We start from the raw sequence: 18,708 nt of genomic DNA on the forward strand, positions 1-18,708 counted from the left end.
CAGAAACGTTTGAAAGCAATAATTTAGACTTTAGAGATACAGTGCAGAAACAGGCCCTTCGGCCCACTGAGTCCATGCTGACCAGCGATCCCCATACACTAGCACTATCCTACACACTAGGGACAATATACACTTTACAGAAGCCAATTAACCTACAAGCTTGTATGTCTTTGGAGTGTGGGAGGAAACCAGAGCACCCGGAGAAAACCAACACAGTTACAGGAAGAATGTACAAACTCTGTACAGACAGCACCTGTGGTCAGAATCGAACCCGGGTCTCTGGTGCTGTCAGGCAGCAAGTCTACCGCTGCGCCACCGTGCCACACTCTAAGCCACAACTGTTTTGCTTCTTCCCTATAAACATTACTTCTATCAAAAGGCGTGAACAATTTTCTCAATACTTAACTGATTCTTTGAAGCTTGCTCCATCAATAATGCAAATTCTCTCATGAGCTGCTGACAAAGGAGGTTCTTTTCTGGTGCCCCCGACATCATCGACAACCACACAGGCTCTGAGATCCTGGGCATTGTGTAAAGATTAAGTATTGCTGTCCTAATTTGGGATGAAGGCGTGGGCAAGGGAGAGAAAAAAATGGTCAAGTTATTACAATGTGAACAAATCAAGTTTTTATTGAGAAAGGCATTCTGAATGATGACGGCCAACGTGGTGGAAAGCCTTTTTGACCATCCTATCTAGCTGTGACACCACTTTCAAGGAACTATGCACCTGCACTCCTCAATTCCCTCTACAACATTCCCCAGAACCCTATTGTTCACTGTGTAGTTCCTGCCTATGTTAGACTTTCCAAAATGCAACACCTCATATTTTTCCGTGTTGACTTCCATCAACCATTCCTATCCACCTGCCCAACCGATCAAGAACCTGCTGTAATTTTTGACAGCCTTCTTCACTATCTGCAATGCCACCCACTTTTGCGTCATCTGCAAACATGATATGTGCGTTCTCTTCCAAATCGTTGACAGAGATGGCAAACAGCAATGGGCCCAGCACCGAAGGCCTGAGAACTAGTCAGAGATTATCCTTCCTCATCCCAGGCTGAATACAACAACAAAACCTGCTGCAGCTACACTGCTGGAGACACATCAGGAGAGTACAGTATCCAAGCCTGCCCAAATATATAGCATATCATGCACTTGTGGTGATGAGAAGGCCGACTAGATTTCACTGAGCAACACGCTGCTTTCTATTCTTACAGTCTGTGGCATCAACTGCAAATGATATACAGTCCTCTGAAAGCTATCAAATTCTCCTGGCACTCACCATCGCACACATGACCAGCTGCGAGGAACTTTAGATCTCAGGCAACTTAGTCTGCATCCAAAAACAAAGTAGTGTTCTCCACAGCTGCAGCAATTCTTTCACTTCAAAATGAAAAATTGATTTTTTTTTTTTTCCTGTTTACAATCGGGACTAACAAACTGAAGAGAATCTTAGGAGAATCGTACAAGTGTACTTGCTACAGCAACTTATCCAGATGGCCAAGCCACAGAGTCCGAACAAACGTCCGAACAGTTTTGTGTAGTTCACAACAATATTTCCAGTTGTAAAGGTTGCTGGCAGTTACAAAGAGCGATAGTAATTCATTGCCTATAAATAGCACTGGCAGCAAAGGACTTGTGTAAGTACAGTAGTTGTGACAGCAGTTAGATAGCCTCTGCCTCAAGGACAAGACCTCAGAAGAACCCTCGACTAGTAACTGATCCTAGTTAAAAATGCTGGATGCATTTGTAGCGATTATGGTTTAGAAACATGGCGTGGAAACAGGCCCTTCGGCCCACCTAGTCCGCACCGCCCAGCGATCTCCACACATGGACACTCCCCCACACACACTAGGGATCATTTTATATTTACACCGAGCCAATTAACCTACACACCTCTACGTCTTTGGAGTGTGGGAGTAAACCGAAAATGTCGTAGAAAACCCACACGGGTCACAGGGAGAACGTTCAAACTCATTACAGACAGCACCCGTAGTCAGGATCGAGCCCGGGTCTCTGGCGCTGAAAGGCAATAGCTCTACTGCTGGGCCACCCAGATTTATCAAGCTTGGTTTTGTCTTACTCCAGACTTCAGCAAAATGAAGATTTTTTTTTCACAGCCAATTTGTTCTCTGTACAATAAGTTACTGACAATATCATATCCTGCCCTGAGATCAGTTGCCTTGAATAGAGCCTGCATAACACAACACAATCATCTTCCACAAGAGAGCTCTGAATGTCACCACCTGTTGCGAGTCCAAGGATCGAAAGAACAATGAATATTGAACAAATAAAGTCGGACTATTATACAGGTTAGAAATCACTTTGTGTATTTCCACGTCAACAGAGTTGACGTGGAAAAGCTTTTCCCACTGAGAGTAGGGAAGATTCAAACAAGGGGACATGACATGAGAATTAAGGGACTGAAGTTTAGGGGTAACATGAGGGGGAACTTCTTTACTCAGAGAGTGGTGGCTGTGTGGAATGAGCTTCCAGTGAAGGTGGTGGAGGCAGGTTCGTTTTTATAATTTAAAAATAAATTGGATAGTTATATGGATGGGAAGGGAATGGAGGGTTATGGTCTGAGCGCAGGTATATGGGACTAGGGGAGATTATGTGTTCGGCACGGACTAGAAGGGTCGAGATGGCCTGTTTCCGTGCTGTAATTGTTATATGTTATATGGTATTGAAAAGCTCAAGTAATTTCAGACTCTGAATAAGTTTAAGAACATCAATGATACAAGCATCAATTTATCAATGAATCTCTCAACATTACTTTTCAATTTGAACCATAGGATAACATATTTTGATGTTCACCAAACTTAGATAATCAAAATCACTAAACAGGTGTAAACTATTGTCCATTATAGATTGAAGTTTTACATTGAATGCTTTATTAGTGTGTTGTGTTTAGTTTAGTTTGGAGATACAGCATGGAAACAGGTCTTCAGCCCATGGTCCACACCGATCATCAATCACATTGTATTAGCTCTGTTATCTCACTTTCCCATCCACTCTCTTCACACTAGAAGGTAGTTGAGGCCAGTTCAATGGCTATATTTAAGAGGGAGTTAGATGTGGCCCTTGTGGCTAAAGGGATCAGGCAGATATGGAGAGAAGGCAGGTGCAGGATACCGAGTTGGATGATCAGCCATGATCATATTGAATGGTGGTGCAGGCTCGAAGGGCCGAATGGCCTACTCCTGCACCTATTTTCTATGTTTCTATGATAGGACAAGTTTGGAGGGGCATGGACCAAACGCAGGCAGGTGGAACCAGTGTAGCTGGGACATGTTGGCCGGTGTGGGCAAGTTGGAGCGAAGGGCCTGTTTCCACACTGGTATCACTCTATGACTATTTCTAGGGGGCAATTTACAGAGGGCCAATTAACCCACAAACCTGCGCGTCTTTGGAATGTGGGAGGAAACCAGAGCATCCAGAGGAAACCCAAGTGGTCACAGGGAGAACGTGCAAACTCCAGACAAACAGCACTCGAGGTCAGGATTGAACCCGGGTCTCTGGCATTGTGAGGTAGCAGCTCTACCAGTTGTGCCACTGTGCCGCCCTATATTGTGCTACTACTTGGACACTTCACCGACTTTGATGAATGGCAGACCTTGCACTATTCAGAGACGGAGGAGGCAGCGAAAATGCAAAAGTTAATTATTTCAGGATCATCAGTTTTAAAATTCTGCATTGGCTAATTTCAGAGGAAATGTATCTTTAAGCAGGACTTCTGTAGTGATTGCAGCAAACAGAACCTTTAAAAATAAACCTCTCTCTCTCTGTCCCGCCCCCACCTTAGTCATCATACTAGTTTCACTGTCATCCTGTCGAGTTTCACTCATATAACTCGTTATCATTTAGCCACAGCCAACACTGGACCTTCGTAGTCCCCACCTTTCCTTGATCATGGTTACTTTTTTTGCATATCTTTAATTCATTTGTTCTATACCTGTCCACATCATCGCCTATATCTCCCATTTCTTTCTCCCCTGACTCTGTCCGAAGAAGGGTCTCGACCCGAAACGTCACCTATTCCTTTTCTCCAGAGATGCTGCCTAACCCGCTGAGTTACCCCAGCTTTTTGCGTCTATTTTCAAAGTGCACACGGTACATAAACGTATTATTAAAATATTCACCTGAATTCATTTAAAGCATCCACTATCTTGTTGCAACCGACACGCTGGTTTGTCTCAGAAATTCTATTTCGCATTTTCATCGCCTGGAAAGAAGAAATCAAACTCTCAGTCGGGTGCCCAAACAAATTACACTTGTTCACTAAATGTCCAGGGGTTTATATGGGAATGCAAAACTTTGCAAGATTTCCGATCAATCTATTAACACTGCTCAGCGGCTTTCTAACTCATACCTCATGTATAAAGAGCTACACATTGGATACGATACTCGTGAGAGGGTGGGCTGGCTGTGTGTTTCACTTTTTAACATGAATGGCGGTGGAGTCTCTTTACATGTCAGTGCACAGAGATGCTGCCTGACCCGCTGAGTTACTCCAGCCTTTTGTGTCTATCTTCACTTTAAACCAGCATCTGCAGTTCCTTCCTACACTCTTTAAATGTCTCATTGCCAAAGCGTTCCAGTTAGGTTCCATTCATGGTTCCATTCCTCTCGTACAATGGTAACTTCAGCCGGTTACTGTCTTTCAGGACTGTGCTATAACAGATGGCTAAAGATACTTTCGCCACAGGGAACAGAAACGTCCTCTTCCCAGCTAGAGAGCGGTCCTGACCGTCCATCTACATCATTGGAGACCTTTGATCCGTCTTTAATCAGACTTTATTGGAATTTATCTTGCACTATACGTTCTACCCTTCATCGTGTATCTGTACACTGTGGACAGCTTGGTTGTAATCACGTATTGTCTTTTCACTGATTGGATAGCAACAGAAATGCTTTTCACTGTACACGTGACAAGAATAAGCCAAACCAACCTAAAACAAAACTTAAGCTAATTTTAAGATGCTGCGGAAAGGAGGGAAAACAAAAGTATGTGAAAAGATGGGGGGGGGGGGGGGGGGGGGAGAGAAATGACCAGATGGAGTTAGGATAAAAACAGTGGTAAGGACATGAATGAGAGACGGAAAATTATTTTTTGTTTTAGTAAATAGAAGATGAGTAGATAGCACACCAGAAAAAGCATTTCGCTATACCTCGGTACACATGACAATACTAAGCTAAAAGGATTAAAAGCATGCATTGCCACTTCACAATTAGCAGGAGGACGTCACACACTGGTACCTGCTCAATAGCAAACTTCAGCCGGTTCACGTGACTCTCAAAGAGAGGAAAATGAGCAAAGAAGAATTCATGAAACTTGTGGTTCTCCTCCTCAACCGGAGACAGTGAAAATATGATGCCAATGGCAATCTTCTTTTTCCGAACAATGGAAGGATTGGAACTGCAGCTTTCGTCTGACATGTTAAAACTCTCCTCCACGGACCTGCAAGACAACATCGATTTTCTTGAGCACAATAGCGGACGGATGTCTTTAAATCAATTACATAGAGGAAATATCAAAAATACAATCTAACTTCAGGCGAAATGTAGTCACAAAAGAGATTGGAAACAAAAAAACGGCATTAGTGTCGACTGCGCAGGGACCAGCCCAATTATGATAGGCACAAACAGCTGGAGTAACTCAGCAGGTCAGACAACATCCCTGGAGAAAAATAGATGACGTTTTCAGTCAGTTAAACTAAACTAAACACGGGTTATTGATTGGGGACGATCAGCCATGATCACAATGAATGGCGGTGCTGGCTCGAAGGGCCGAATGGCCTCCTCCTGCACCTATTATCTATATTTCTATGAGATCGTCTCGACCCGAAATGTCACCTATTCTTTTCCTCCAAACATGCTGTCTGACCCGCTGAGGTACTCCAGCTTTTTGTGTCTATCTTCAGTATAAACCAGCATCCGCAGTTCCTTCCTACACATATGCCCCCAATTATTTCATTGCAACCTGTTGCTCTCCCTCAGTAACGTCCCATTATTCCACCACCCACGTACAATGAAGAAAATTTGCAGTGGGCAATTAACCTACAAGCCTGCAGATCCTTTGGACTTCCAGTGACACTCACGGGTTTGATCCCGACTACGGGTGCTGTCTGTACAGAGTTTGTACGTTCTCCCCGTGACTGCGTGGGTTTTCGCCAGGTGCTCCTGTTTCCTCACGAACTCCAAATTACTCCAGCATTTTGTGTCCAGCTTTGGTTAATTTCAAGATGGACAAGATATGGTGTAGAGGAAAGAACTGCAGATGCTGGTTTATGGTAGTGCCTTGAGTTTTGGATACGAGTGTAGTAAAGAAGGCAAAGCACGACTTTCTTTGTTGATGCGTCTCCTGATAGTTTTGTATCGTATCATTTGCTGAGAAGACTGTAGCGCTTTCACGCCCACGTTGGTTTGGCATACAGCTCGTCACCGCTGGCCATTCGCCAGCAACCTCACGACAAGGTCCAGCCACAAGAGCTCAATTACAACTCCAAGGTCAGACGCACTAATTGGCCTTATCTGCATGGGTTATGATTGGTGACAATGTAGGTAAAAGGGGCTTCTGGAATAAGCGTGACCCAAGGTGTCTGGCTCAGCTAAGTTTCGTTGTCGTTTGTTTGAGTCTTCAAATAAACCGTTCTGTTTACTCGAGGATGCAGTGCAAGCCTTCAACGCCGCTAACGCAACTATACTGGTCCATCAGGGGCCCAACGCCTTATTTTCACGCCGTGGGAGCCATCGTGGAGCAGCGATTCGATGGCAGGTGGGAGCCTCTGGCATTTTTTTTTGGTAAAATTATCACCCACTCAGATGAGCTACAGTAGGTTTGGGCGAGGACTTTTGGCCATGTACCTCGTCGCCAAGCATTTCCGCCATCTGTTGGAAGGCCGTCCCTTCACTATTTATACCGATCGCCAACCGCTCACATACACTGCGCGTACAAGCGTGGGCAGAGGAGCGCAATTCGAGTTTGCGCTGTTTCAAACACTAACCGACCTCTTGGGTACGAACTGGATTCGAACACCTGTCAGTCAGTTGCAAGCCGCTCTGGCAGCTGCAGGAGAAGCCTAGGACTGGAGTGAACGGTTGCCTTTGGTTCTGCTTGGCATTCGTACGGCGGTGAAGGCAGACCTAGGATGTTTGTCGGCGGAAATGGTTTACGGCACAACTCTGAAGCTGCCCGGCAAATTTGTCGAACCACTCCCCCCCCCCGACAGATAGATCCTATGATCCAAACAGGTATGTCGATCGATCGATCACGGCAAACTATGCAGCTCCTCAGGCCAACACCCTCAATGGTCAACGTGCCTGCTGAACTCCAACGCTGCACACACGTTTTGGTCCGACACAGCGCCGTCCGCTGACCTCATACGATGGCCCTTACCCTAGTCATCCAACACATACCCAAAGGTTTAGTGATCTATCGGAACGGAAAAACTAACACCGTATCCGTCGACCGGTTAAAGCCAGCATACGTCGAGAACCAACCGACTGCCTCACCCACCGAACCGGCAAAGTCACAAGACCCCAACACATCCTGTCAAAGACCTCCCACACTGTAGTACCAAATAAGATCAGGACGTAAAATCAACCCACCAGACCGCTACGGGGCAGGACAAAGCCAGGCAGCCGCCATCTTGTATCACTCGGTGGCTGAGGGGGGAGATGTGGCACCTTCATACCCACGTTGGTTTTCAACACAGCCACTGGCGACTCGCTAGCAACCTCACGAGAAGGTCCAGCCACAAGAGCTCAGTAACAATTCCAAGGTCACACGCACTAATTGGCCTTAACTGCACACGGGTTATGACAATGTAAGTAAAAGGGGCTTTCTGGAATAAACGTGACACAAGGCGCCTAGCTCAGCTAAGTGTCGTTTGTTCTTTGCTTTTTGTTGTGGGATTCAGTAGATCCTACAAGACAGGTTGTATACGCCTTTGTCTACAAAGCCCTCAATGGGCTTGCCCCCACCTACATAAAAAGTCTTCTCACCCACCCACTCCACCTCCAGGCCCCTCAGATCGGCCGACTTGGGGTTGCTGAATATCCAACGGTCTAGGCATAAGCTCAGGGGCGACCGCACCTTTGCGGTTGCAGCCCCTAGACTGTGGAACAGCATCCCCTTTCCCATCAGAACTGCCCCCTCCATCGACTCATTTAAGTCAAGACTAAAGACTTATCTATACTCCCAAGCCTTTCCTGACGTCCTCTGAGTGAGGGCTGCATGTATATATGTATGTAGTTTGTTTTGTTGTGTTATTCTTATAACAAATGTAAAGCACTTTGGCCAACGAGAGTTGTTTTTTAAATGTGCTGTATAAATAAATGTGACTTGACTTGTCTTTCGTTCTTTCTTTCTCCGATTGAACAATGTCACACTTACCACCTGGGGAATACTCCGTTTTCAAGGCTGGTGTTCTTACTACGCCGCCAACGACGGTGGTAACTGCTCGCGCAGCTACTCGGCAGCGAGGAACTTGGTGAAGGAAAGGGCGTGATCAGCAGGCTGCTCAGGGAAGCTGCAGAAAAGATGAGCAAAAGTAGAGATGCATTAAGCAGCAGCGCTTTACACACTTCCCAAATCAATTTGGGATTGCAGTTCAATAGGAGGCAAAGCTAATTACCATTGGTCCTATCCCAATGCAGATCCAAAAACTATCTGTATATTTTTGGGAAAAAAACAACAAAAACTCGAGAAAGTAACTAAAAGTATTTAAAGGGAGACACAAGGAACTGCAGGTGCTGGAATTTTGAGCAAAGCTCAAAGTGCTGGAGGATCTCAGCGGGTCAACATCTGTGGACAGATGACATTTCGGGTTGCTACCCTTCTTTCAGAGGTTTTTCTTCAGTCTGAAGAAGGGTCTCCACTTAAAATATCATTTTGCGAATTCCCTCCACAGAAGTTGCCTGACCCACTGAGTTGCTCCAGCATTTTGTAACTGGCTACTGGTATTTTATCATTTTGTTTTTAAAAATGAGAAAAATGGGCAACTTTTTAAATTGTTTAGCATCAATATTTAATTTAGTTTAGTTTAGGGATACAGCGCAGAAACAGGCCCTTCAGCCCAACGATCCCGCGCCAACCAGCAATTCCTGCATAGCAACACTATTCTACACACTAGGGGACAATTTACAATCTTTGCCAAAGCCAATCGCCCTGCAAACCTGCACGTCTTTGGAGTGTGGGAGGAAACCGGAGCGCCCGGGGGAAAACGCACGCGGTCAGAGGGAGAATGTGCAAACTACATACAGACAGTACCTGTAGTTAGGATTGAACCCGGGTCTCTGGCGCTGTAAGGCAGCAACTCTACTGCAATGCCACTGTGCGACCCCATATTATTATTAAAAACTCAATCAGATGGAGAGGAGTAACGTTGTCCTCCATGCAATGAATTGGACATTAATTTTGTGCTGAAATTTGGTCATCTCGGTAGCAGTTCCCTGAATAGACACTGGAGAACACATTAGGAAGAGTGTTCTTTAACCACACAGGTACGACTTCCTCGTGTGATTTTCCCTCAGTTCACCTCTATACTGGGAGAAGCCTGCAACAGGGTTTTCTTGACGGTCACTTGATTAATGATTGGATACAATCCATTTACAGGGTTAATAAGGTTGCAGGTAATCAGCTTGGAAACAACATCCCAAAGCAGAATCAATAGAATTGAACCGCAACATGCAATTATTGGGAGTGTTAAAAAAATGAATTTGAATACTTTTATATTATAGATATTTTAGTGTTAGATACTTTATGATTCAAAAAGTCTCTCTATTTTCGAACAAACCATTTAAATTAATTTTGGCTAGATTATAACAAAAACATAGAAGCAGTAGTAGGCCATTCGGCCCTTTGAGCCAGCACGCCATTTAATATGATCATGGCTGATCATCCAAAATCAGAGACCCCGTTCCTGCTTGATTCCCATATCCCTTGATTCCGTTAGCCCCAAAAGCTATATCTAACTCTCTCTTGAAAACATCTAGTTGATTAGCCTCCACTGCCTTCTGTGGCAGAGACTTCCACATTCACAACTCTCTCAGTGAAAAAGTGTTTCCTCATTTCAGTCCTAAATGGCCTACCTCTTAAACTGTGACCCCTGGTTCTGGATTCCCCCAACATCGGGAACATTTTTCCTTCATCTAGCCTGTCCAATCCCTTATGAATTTTATATGTTTCTATAAGATGCCCTCTCATCCTTCTAAATTCTAGTGAATATAAGCCCAGTTGATCCATTATTTCATCATATGTCAGTCCCACCATGCCGGGAATTAACCTGGTGAACTTACGCTGCACTCCCTCAATAGCAAGAATATCCTTCCTCAAATTAGGAGACCAAAACTGTACACTGTATAACAGCCTTGCCATACGAGAATACAAAATACTGTACAACATAGGGTGGCAAGTTTTAAAAATAACGTTTCTTTAAGGTTATTTATCAGGAAGTTTTTGTTTTTTTAAACTTACACAACAGCCACCACAATTTAAAAAAATGTTACTATTAACTGTTTTGAGACATTTCAATGTATTTAACAGGTATGTAGAAGCATTTCTACAAATACTGAAGGCCTTGCTTCCTAGTGATCACCATTAGATCTCACCATAAACATTACTGCCATAAATGATGACTCATTTAATACTTACCAGATCGTGTAATGCCACTGTCACGGTCTTCGTTGACTCCTCTACTGGGCATGTCCATGGGGGTGCTGTGAACTGTAAACGTCAGAAGTGGTCAACATTTCTCATCTTACCATCGACTAACCTACTCCCGGCCCCAACAGCAGCTGGTCCACACCACAGTGCAACAAAAATTATCAGGTTGTGAAACAGGCAAGCTTCGAATGATCCCACCGTGACGCTTCGTATTGTGGCATGCGGACTAGACTCACAACACAGCATCACGTGCATCAGCATGCAGTACACGAGCAAGTGATTGAAGCTTTCCAATGTTGCTATTATTCGTACTGACCCACCACCACCAACACCACAATCAGGTCAGCGTTGAAGCAAATCAAAATCATTTATTTTGATGATTCACATGAAGTTGATTATGAAGTTTTGATTATTCAAATAAAATGATTGTACTTCAGAATGCAAGCATTTTGTAACACTTTACAAGACAAGGTAATAACTACTGAAAAGCAACATTCCACATTCCTATTCTAGATTGCCCATTTGTTAATTCATATATTTTCTTTCCATCTTAAGAATTTAATTGAGAGCCAGCAATTTACAAAGGCCAATGTGCTTCAAACGATTACAAATCAGCTAGCTCGTGTTTTTTGGAGAAACGAGGAACTGCAGATGCTGGAGTCTCGAGCAAACCACAAAGTGCTGGAAGATCTCAGCTGGTCAGGCAGCATCTGTGGAGGGAATGGAAAGGCAACGTCTCAGGTCGGGACTCTTCTTCTGACCCCCATCTTCAAAGTCTGAAGAAGGATTCCGACCCGAAATGTCGTCAGGCCATTCCCTCTGTTGGAGCGTAGACACAAAGATCTGCAGATGCCGGTTTACAAATAAAAAAGACACAAAGTGCTGGAGCAACTCAGCAGGTCATACAGCATCCTCGGATGGGTGATGTTTTGAGTCAGGATCCTTCTTCAGACCTGAAATGTCACCTATCCATGTTCTCCAGGGATGCTGCCTGACCCACTGAGTTGCTCCAGCATTTTGTGTCTAGCTAGTGTTTTCTGCTAACAAAGACCACAAACCTCTGCTTCCTTTCACCCGTTCCCCTCAGCTCCTCACATAAAGTCATTGAATGAATAACATTCACAGCTCAACAAGTCACTGCCCCGACTTGGCCAGTGCATCAGTCGTTAATTTGGTCATTGTCTTTACACTGCAACCAATCAGCGTTACAAAATGATTAGTTGCCAACTCTCAGTCAGGGCACCCTCCTTGCAGTACTGGCTCACAATCTATATCATCAATACCGATAAAATTACAGGATCCTTCCTCTCCAGACCTTGGAACATAGGACAGTACAGCACAGGAACGGGCCCTTCGGCTGTTCAGCTGAACACGATTCCTAGCTGAACAGATCTCATCTGTAATTTGGAAGAATGGAGCTAAATAGTGCCTGATGCAATGGGCGTGATTGGATCCCTGGGGGTTTACTGAACATTATGCAGTGACAACTCGTACAGTTCTTCTGCGGATGAGTCCAACATGATACCTTTGTTTGTTAAAGTGTCTCTTCATCATCTAGTGGACCCCCGTTGCCCATTGCCACACCCTTACTGCCAACAGTCTGGCTTCTTTCCAACTGATATTTACTCCGATATTTCAAAGTTGTACAAAATACGGCAAATCTTCATCATTTTTCAGACGCGCATTGAGGTCCATAGCGCGGCCTCGAGTCAGTCCAAAGATGCCGAGTTAATGTCCCAGCACATCTCAGATGCTGACTTACTCAGGCAGCATCTCTGGAAAATGTGATAGATGACGTGTGTGTGTGTGTGTGTGTGTGTGCGCGTGCGTGTGTGGCAGGACAAAGCCTGGCAGGCAATAGATTGATACAAGTGAGGAGTGGTTTTTGATAGTCAGATGGTTGGACAAAAGGCAGAGATGAAAGTACAGAAGGCACGAGACAGAAGGATTGAAGAGTTGCAATACTAATCCTAGTTCACAGTGAAGCTTCAGCCCGCTAGTCAATAGTGCTTTATAAATACTAATAAAGATTTGTATGAGCATGTGGATTCATTTTGTTTCAAGTAGATAATGAAATAGGCCTGATTTGGCAAATCAACCTTGACTTGGGAACCCTGCCACTTGATAAAAGCTCTGTAACCTCATTCAGACGATGTTTTCTCTCTGGAGGGCAGATTGTTAGTCCTCGCACACAACAAAGCATTTGATACTTGTTCAATGCAGGCTTGAATATCTGATCAAACGATCAAGTGCATGTTATTCATGGACGATTCCTTGCCGACAGATGCTATCAAGTTTGATACAATGGTGAACTCAGAGTCACATGAGCCATCACACAGGCAATTGGCCTAGATAAGTGTCTGCAGCTAAATATGAGATTCCGACAATGAAAGGGGGAAAATGAAAAAGGTGCAAAAATACTTTCTGTCCAAGATATAACGGTGGCACAGTGGCATAGCAGTAGAGCTACTGCCCTTCAGCACCAGAGACCCGGGTTCGATCCTGACTAGGGGTGCTGTCTGTACAGAGTTTATATGTTCTCCCCATGGGTTTTCTCCGACATCTTCGGTTTCATCCCACACTCCAAAAATGTATAGGTTTGTAGGTTAATTGGCTTGGAATAAATATAAAAAATTGGGGTGTGTGTGTGTGGGTGTGTGTGTGGTAGTGTTAATGTGCGGGGATCGCTGGTCATCGCAGACTCGGTGGGCCGAATGGCCTGCTTCCTTGCTGTATCTCCAAACTAAACTAAGATATAAATTAACCCTTTTTTAAATTTCAATTTTTCCACAGAAGTTCACTTCCAAATTCAAAGGATTCCATTAGACCAGAAGACACAGGAACACCAGCAAACCAACTTGTTATGATAAGTCTGTTTGAAATAAGATGGCTCTAGGAAAGGAATGGCATATAAAAGCCTTCCAATAGTACAAGGAAACGTTTACCAATGAGATCATCAAGACATGACCAAAAAATGTATAATCTCTGGGAAACCTGCTAATTCAGAAGCCAAAATAGACTGAAAGTATCTCCATAAAGAAGCCAGCTGCTAAGCCTTTCATAAGATTGTCACCTAGACAGTGGTAACCGCACTTTAGACGAACTGCGGAATCTTCTAAATTACTTGTTCAGATATCAGGTATGTGGCGTTCCATAACTTGCAATCAGATTTAGTAATATAACCCAGAATTGACCCTCAAGAATAGAATATTGTGAAAGGAATCTGAAAAGCAATCCAAAAATAGCAACTGTTCTATCGAATTGACAACTCTTTGTCCTCTCGGGCTCACACCTGTCTCTCTGGCCTTTGTCCAACAATCTGTCTCTCAAATAATCGCCACACCTGTGTTTGCACATTTCTGGCCATGCTCTGTCCTGCCCCATCTCTATCACAGCCTTCTTTGCCACCCCTCTTCAATCAGTCGGAAGAAAGCAGGGGGGGAGTGGGGAGGCGGGAAAGAAAGGGCGGTGGGTGAATGGAACGAGCTGCCAGACGAGGCAGTTGAGGCAGGTACTACCCCAATGTTTCAGCAGCAGTTGGATAGGACAGGTTTAGAGGGATATGGGCCAAACGCGGGCACGTGGGACTAGTGTAGATGGGGCATGTTGGCCAGCATGGGCAAATTTCCACCCTGTATGACTCTAAGGGCTCTGACCCGAAAAGTGGCCTCTCCGTGTCCTCCAGAGATGCTGCCTGACCCGCTGAGTTACTCCAGCATTCTGTGTTGATCAAAAATCAAAAGGTTTAAGTTAAAATCAATCTAAACCTTTCACTATTTGGTACTTTTCAATGAGGTCCCCCCCCTCATTCTTCGAAACTCCAGCGAGTAAATGGCCAGGGCCGTCAAACGTTCGGGGAAGACAGTGACTGGAGATCAACAGCTGATCAGGGAAACTACGAAGGGTTAATATCAAAGGGCAAAGATACGCTGAATATTCTGTAAGGCGTCAGCAAAATCATGTGAACAAAATCACATGAATATTCTGCTGCGGTGACATCAGCAGCATACAAAAGAGGAAGAAAAAAATAATAATTTAGGACATTTCCAATGATTATTCCATCAAATTATATTTTTTATAGATCTTCCAGCTGAAATAATCAGGTTCAAAGATTTTTTCCACATTTTCACAAACCTCATTATTCCAGCACTAGATGAGCCCAAGGCTTCTGATAACAACGGGGAAATCTCTCTCAATCACAAACATCTTTCTCCCTCGTAAACCTGATGTTTCCAAATTGCTCCACAAGGCTACTTCCATTCATTCCAGGTAATCGCGGTTAAGCAACTCTTTACAATGCAGCATTTCCATCAGAATAAAGGAAAGTGTGAGGCGACGTGTTGTGCAAAGACTAATAAGCCCACGGTGGGAACATTAAATGGTAAACGGCAGAAAGTATTGAGAAACAGAAGGATCTTAGAGTACAGAAAAGGGCACAAAATGCTGGAGTAACTCAACAGGTCAGGCAGCATCCCAGGAGAACATGGGTAGGTGACGTATTAAGATGAGACCTTTCTTCAGACTGATTGTGTATGGGGGGTGGGGGGGGAGGAGAAGAAAGCTGGAGAAAGAGGCAGGGCAAAGCATGACAGGTAGCCAAAGAGCAGCAGGAATCGCAGAGGGGGAAACAATGAGAGAGGGTCTCTCCTAGAATACGTCCAATGATCGCTGAATGGGGTAGCGCAAGAAGAAAAGGTGGTGAAGAGGAGTTCTGCAAAACTCTCCCTGCTCCCCCTCTGATTCCTACAACCAATGGCGGACTGGGTCTAAAAATATTGGTTGCCAGGAGACAAAGGGGGCCCCCACTTCATCAGGGGCCCACTTGCCATCGGGCAAGCTGACATCCTGGCCAGTCCGCCGCTGTCTACAGCTCTACGACCATGTTTTAACCCGAGCCACAGCCACGTGCGTTTCCTCTGCATTAGCCTCCATCTTGTGCCCCGTGGCTTCCAACTCCAGTTCCAAACCTCCCAGTTCAGACCCGACGTGGGTTTTGTGTACCGACAGTACAGGGGATCTTAGAGGATTGGACAGGCTAGATGCAGGAAAAATGTTCCCCGTGTTGGGGAAGTCCAGAAACAGGGGTCACAGTTTAAGAATAAGGGGCAGACCATTTAGGACTGAGATGAGGAAAAACTTTTTCACCCAGAGAGCTGTGAATCTGTGAAATTATCTGCCACAGAAAGCAGTGGAGGCCATTTCACTGGATGTTTTCAAGAGAGAGTTAGATATAGCTCTGAGGGCTAACAGAGTCAAGGGATATGGGGAGAGGGAGGGATAAGATGCAGGAGTGGAAAGTGATGAGGGCAGGTCTTTCACATTGAACCTCAGGTAATAGTCGCTGGGTTACACCAAGCCAAGTATGGATGAATGAATAAGTTTATCGGTCATGTATTCACATACAAGGAATTTGCCTTGGTGCTCCGCCCGCAAGTGACAACATGACCTACAGTGACAGTTCGGAATGACACATAAAACATTGCATAACGCCAAGGAAGAATGCAACATAATGAATCAGATCGTGGGAAAAATGTGGACTGGGCAATGAATTTCAACACAGTAGCGCGAGCTGATGTCGTTTTGAATGGCCACAGAAAGTAATACTTTAGTGTAGTAGTCGCAGAAGTGGATCTGCAATCACGCGTTACAACCGCTCCACTCTTTTATATCTAGACTCCGACAGCAACATTTATTCTATCATGTGTCTGTACACTGTGAGTGGCTCAATACATGTATTGTCTTTCCGAGGACTGATTAGCACGTAACAAAAGCTTGTCACTGTTCCTCGGTGCAGGTGACAATATACTAAACTCATACGTGGGACAGAGTGACAGAGGAATCGAGGGGTACAGATGATTAAATCAAACTCCTCAACACAAACAATCGAGCAAAGTAAAACGAAAGTTAACAAACCACTGGGACTCATCACTGGAAGTCAAACATAGTGATGCCAAATTTGTCAATGTGCACTGTACAGTGTACAGTCCTTGTGTATGAACAAGATGCTGCCCAAGCCAGACGACTCTCTGCATGCGGGTCCCAGAGGCGGATCTGCAATCACTCATTACAATCGCTCCACTCTTTTAGGATTCCCTATATCCTGTATCTGTACGCTGTGGACGGCTCGATTGTAATCATATATAGTCTTTTCGCTGACTGGATAGCACGCAGCAAAAAGCTTTTCAGTTACAAGTCTTTCAGCCCATGGCATGAGCCATCACACATCAATCAATCTACACTGTTCTGACTTTTACTCGCAAATCCCCTATCAACTTGTGTAAGAAAGAACTGCAGATGCTGGTTGGGGGAATGGGAAAGAAGTTGATAAGGGAAGGTGGACATAAAATGCTGGAGTAACTCAGCGGGTGAGGCAGCGTTCCTGGAGAGAAGGAATGGGCGACGTTTCGGGTCGAGACCCTTCTTCAGACTGAAGAGGTGCTGCCTCAACCGCTGAGTTACTCCAGCATTTTGTGTCTACCTTCCCTTATCAACTTCCTTCCCATCCCCCATTCTGCATTAGGAACAATTTCCAGCAGTCATTTAATATAATAATATAATAATAATCTTATTTATATAGCACATTTTTAGTCAACTTGCATTGACCCCAAAGTGCTTCACATAATTACATTACATTTACACACAGGCAAAGGTGGGTGAAGTGTCTTGCCCCAAGGACACAACGACAGTATGCACTCCAAGCGGGATTCGAACCGGCTACCTTCAGGTCACCAGCCGAACACTTAGCCCATTGCGCCATCTGTCGTCCCACCGATGTCTTTGGCATTGTGTGAGCACATGAGAGCCATCCAAGGGAAAGCATACGTCTCACAATGCAAACTTCACACAGATTTCACCCATGGTCAGGTTCAAAACTGGGTCTCTGGAGTGGCAAAGCAGCAGAACTGCAGGAAGGAACTGCAGATGCTGGTTATACCAAGGATAGACAAAAGGCTGGAGGTAGCTTGAAGAAGGGGCTCGACCCGAAACGTCACCCATTCCTTCTCTCCAGAGATGCTGCCTGTTCCGCTGAGTTACTCCAGCATTTTCTGTCTATACTAGACTGGATGGGTCAGATGTCCTGTGCTATAAATTCTAAAAATATATCCAGCACACAAGTTAAATACCAGAGACACAAAATGCTGGAGTAGCTCAGTGGTTCAGGCAGCACCTCTGGAGAAAAAGGATAAGTGACATTTCTTCAGACAGAAACGTCACCCGTCCTTTCTGTCCCGAGATGCTGCCTGACCCGCTGAGTTACACCAGCACTGTGTGTCTACCTTTGGTGTAAATCAGCACCTGCAGGTTTTTGTTTGTATGCAGGTTAAATAGCTTTCAAGGCAGGAAGAAGGTGGGAATGGATGGTCAGCAGAGTTTCTTTGCTCTGACAGCATATTTAAGGGTACATGTGCCTGATTGGACCTTATTGATACCAGAAACGACAGAAATACGGAAAAAACAGATTTCCTGAGTATTTGCCAATGACGTAGAATCGACAAGGCATTCACGGGGCTCATATTGTCAACCTCCCTGTGGTGAGCCCTGCCAATTGACCCCAGACTAGTGAACGACAACAAACAGAGACAGTATCAGCGCCGCAGCTTGGCCCCAACCCCGAGCATGCGCCCTTTTTAGGGCGGGCACTTAGGGACGTCGAACCGGATGGCATCACCCTGCTGCAGACTTTTGCTGCCTCAAACGCAAGAAGAAGAAGGTTGCATCTTTGTGTGTGTGGAAGCAATTATACAAAGGCCAAGAGAACCAGCATGCATGGAAAGTGACCAGGTGAGAAAGGGGGCATCTAAAGAGAGCAGGTCGGATCCAAAGGAGAAGACAAAGACATGCACACACTCGTTTCATATAAACATGCAAGTGCATCCCCAAAGATAGCAACACTCCCACAGCAATAATCAAATGATCAAAAAGCCCTTTTTTTTTTAAAGTTACTCGAATCAAATGTTGTACTTTGTTATTTTACAGCAGTTAAGAACCTCATTTCCACAGCTGCAGAGTACATGCGCAGCCAATGCACACCAGGGTCA

The 18,708-nt window shown here is 44.8% G+C and overlaps 1 protein-coding gene across 2 annotated transcripts in view; it reads right to left on the minus strand.

Moving 5' to 3' along the window:
• The window catches only part of fnip1 (folliculin interacting protein 1), a 90,033-nt gene that overhangs the window by 15,822 nt on the left and 55,503 nt on the right, over positions 1 to 18,708 (minus strand). For both annotated transcript variants that reach the window (XM_055643269.1, XM_055643270.1), the window contains 5 exons: positions 10,658 to 10,729; positions 8,399 to 8,534; positions 5,260 to 5,461; positions 4,143 to 4,225; positions 407 to 553 (listed from right to left, as the gene is read on the minus strand). In XM_055643269.1, coding sequence (XP_055499244.1) covers positions 407 to 553; positions 4,143 to 4,225; positions 5,260 to 5,461; positions 8,399 to 8,534; positions 10,658 to 10,729 — 640 coding nt within the window. The remainder of the gene's footprint in view (positions 1 to 406; positions 554 to 4,142; positions 4,226 to 5,259; positions 5,462 to 8,398; positions 8,535 to 10,657; positions 10,730 to 18,708) is intronic.

Source organism: Leucoraja erinacea, chromosome 11 (assembly GCF_028641065.1).
Source record: "Leucoraja erinacea ecotype New England chromosome 11, Leri_hhj_1, whole genome shotgun sequence".
NCBI lineage: Eukaryota > Metazoa > Chordata > Chondrichthyes > Rajiformes > Rajidae > Leucoraja > Leucoraja erinaceus.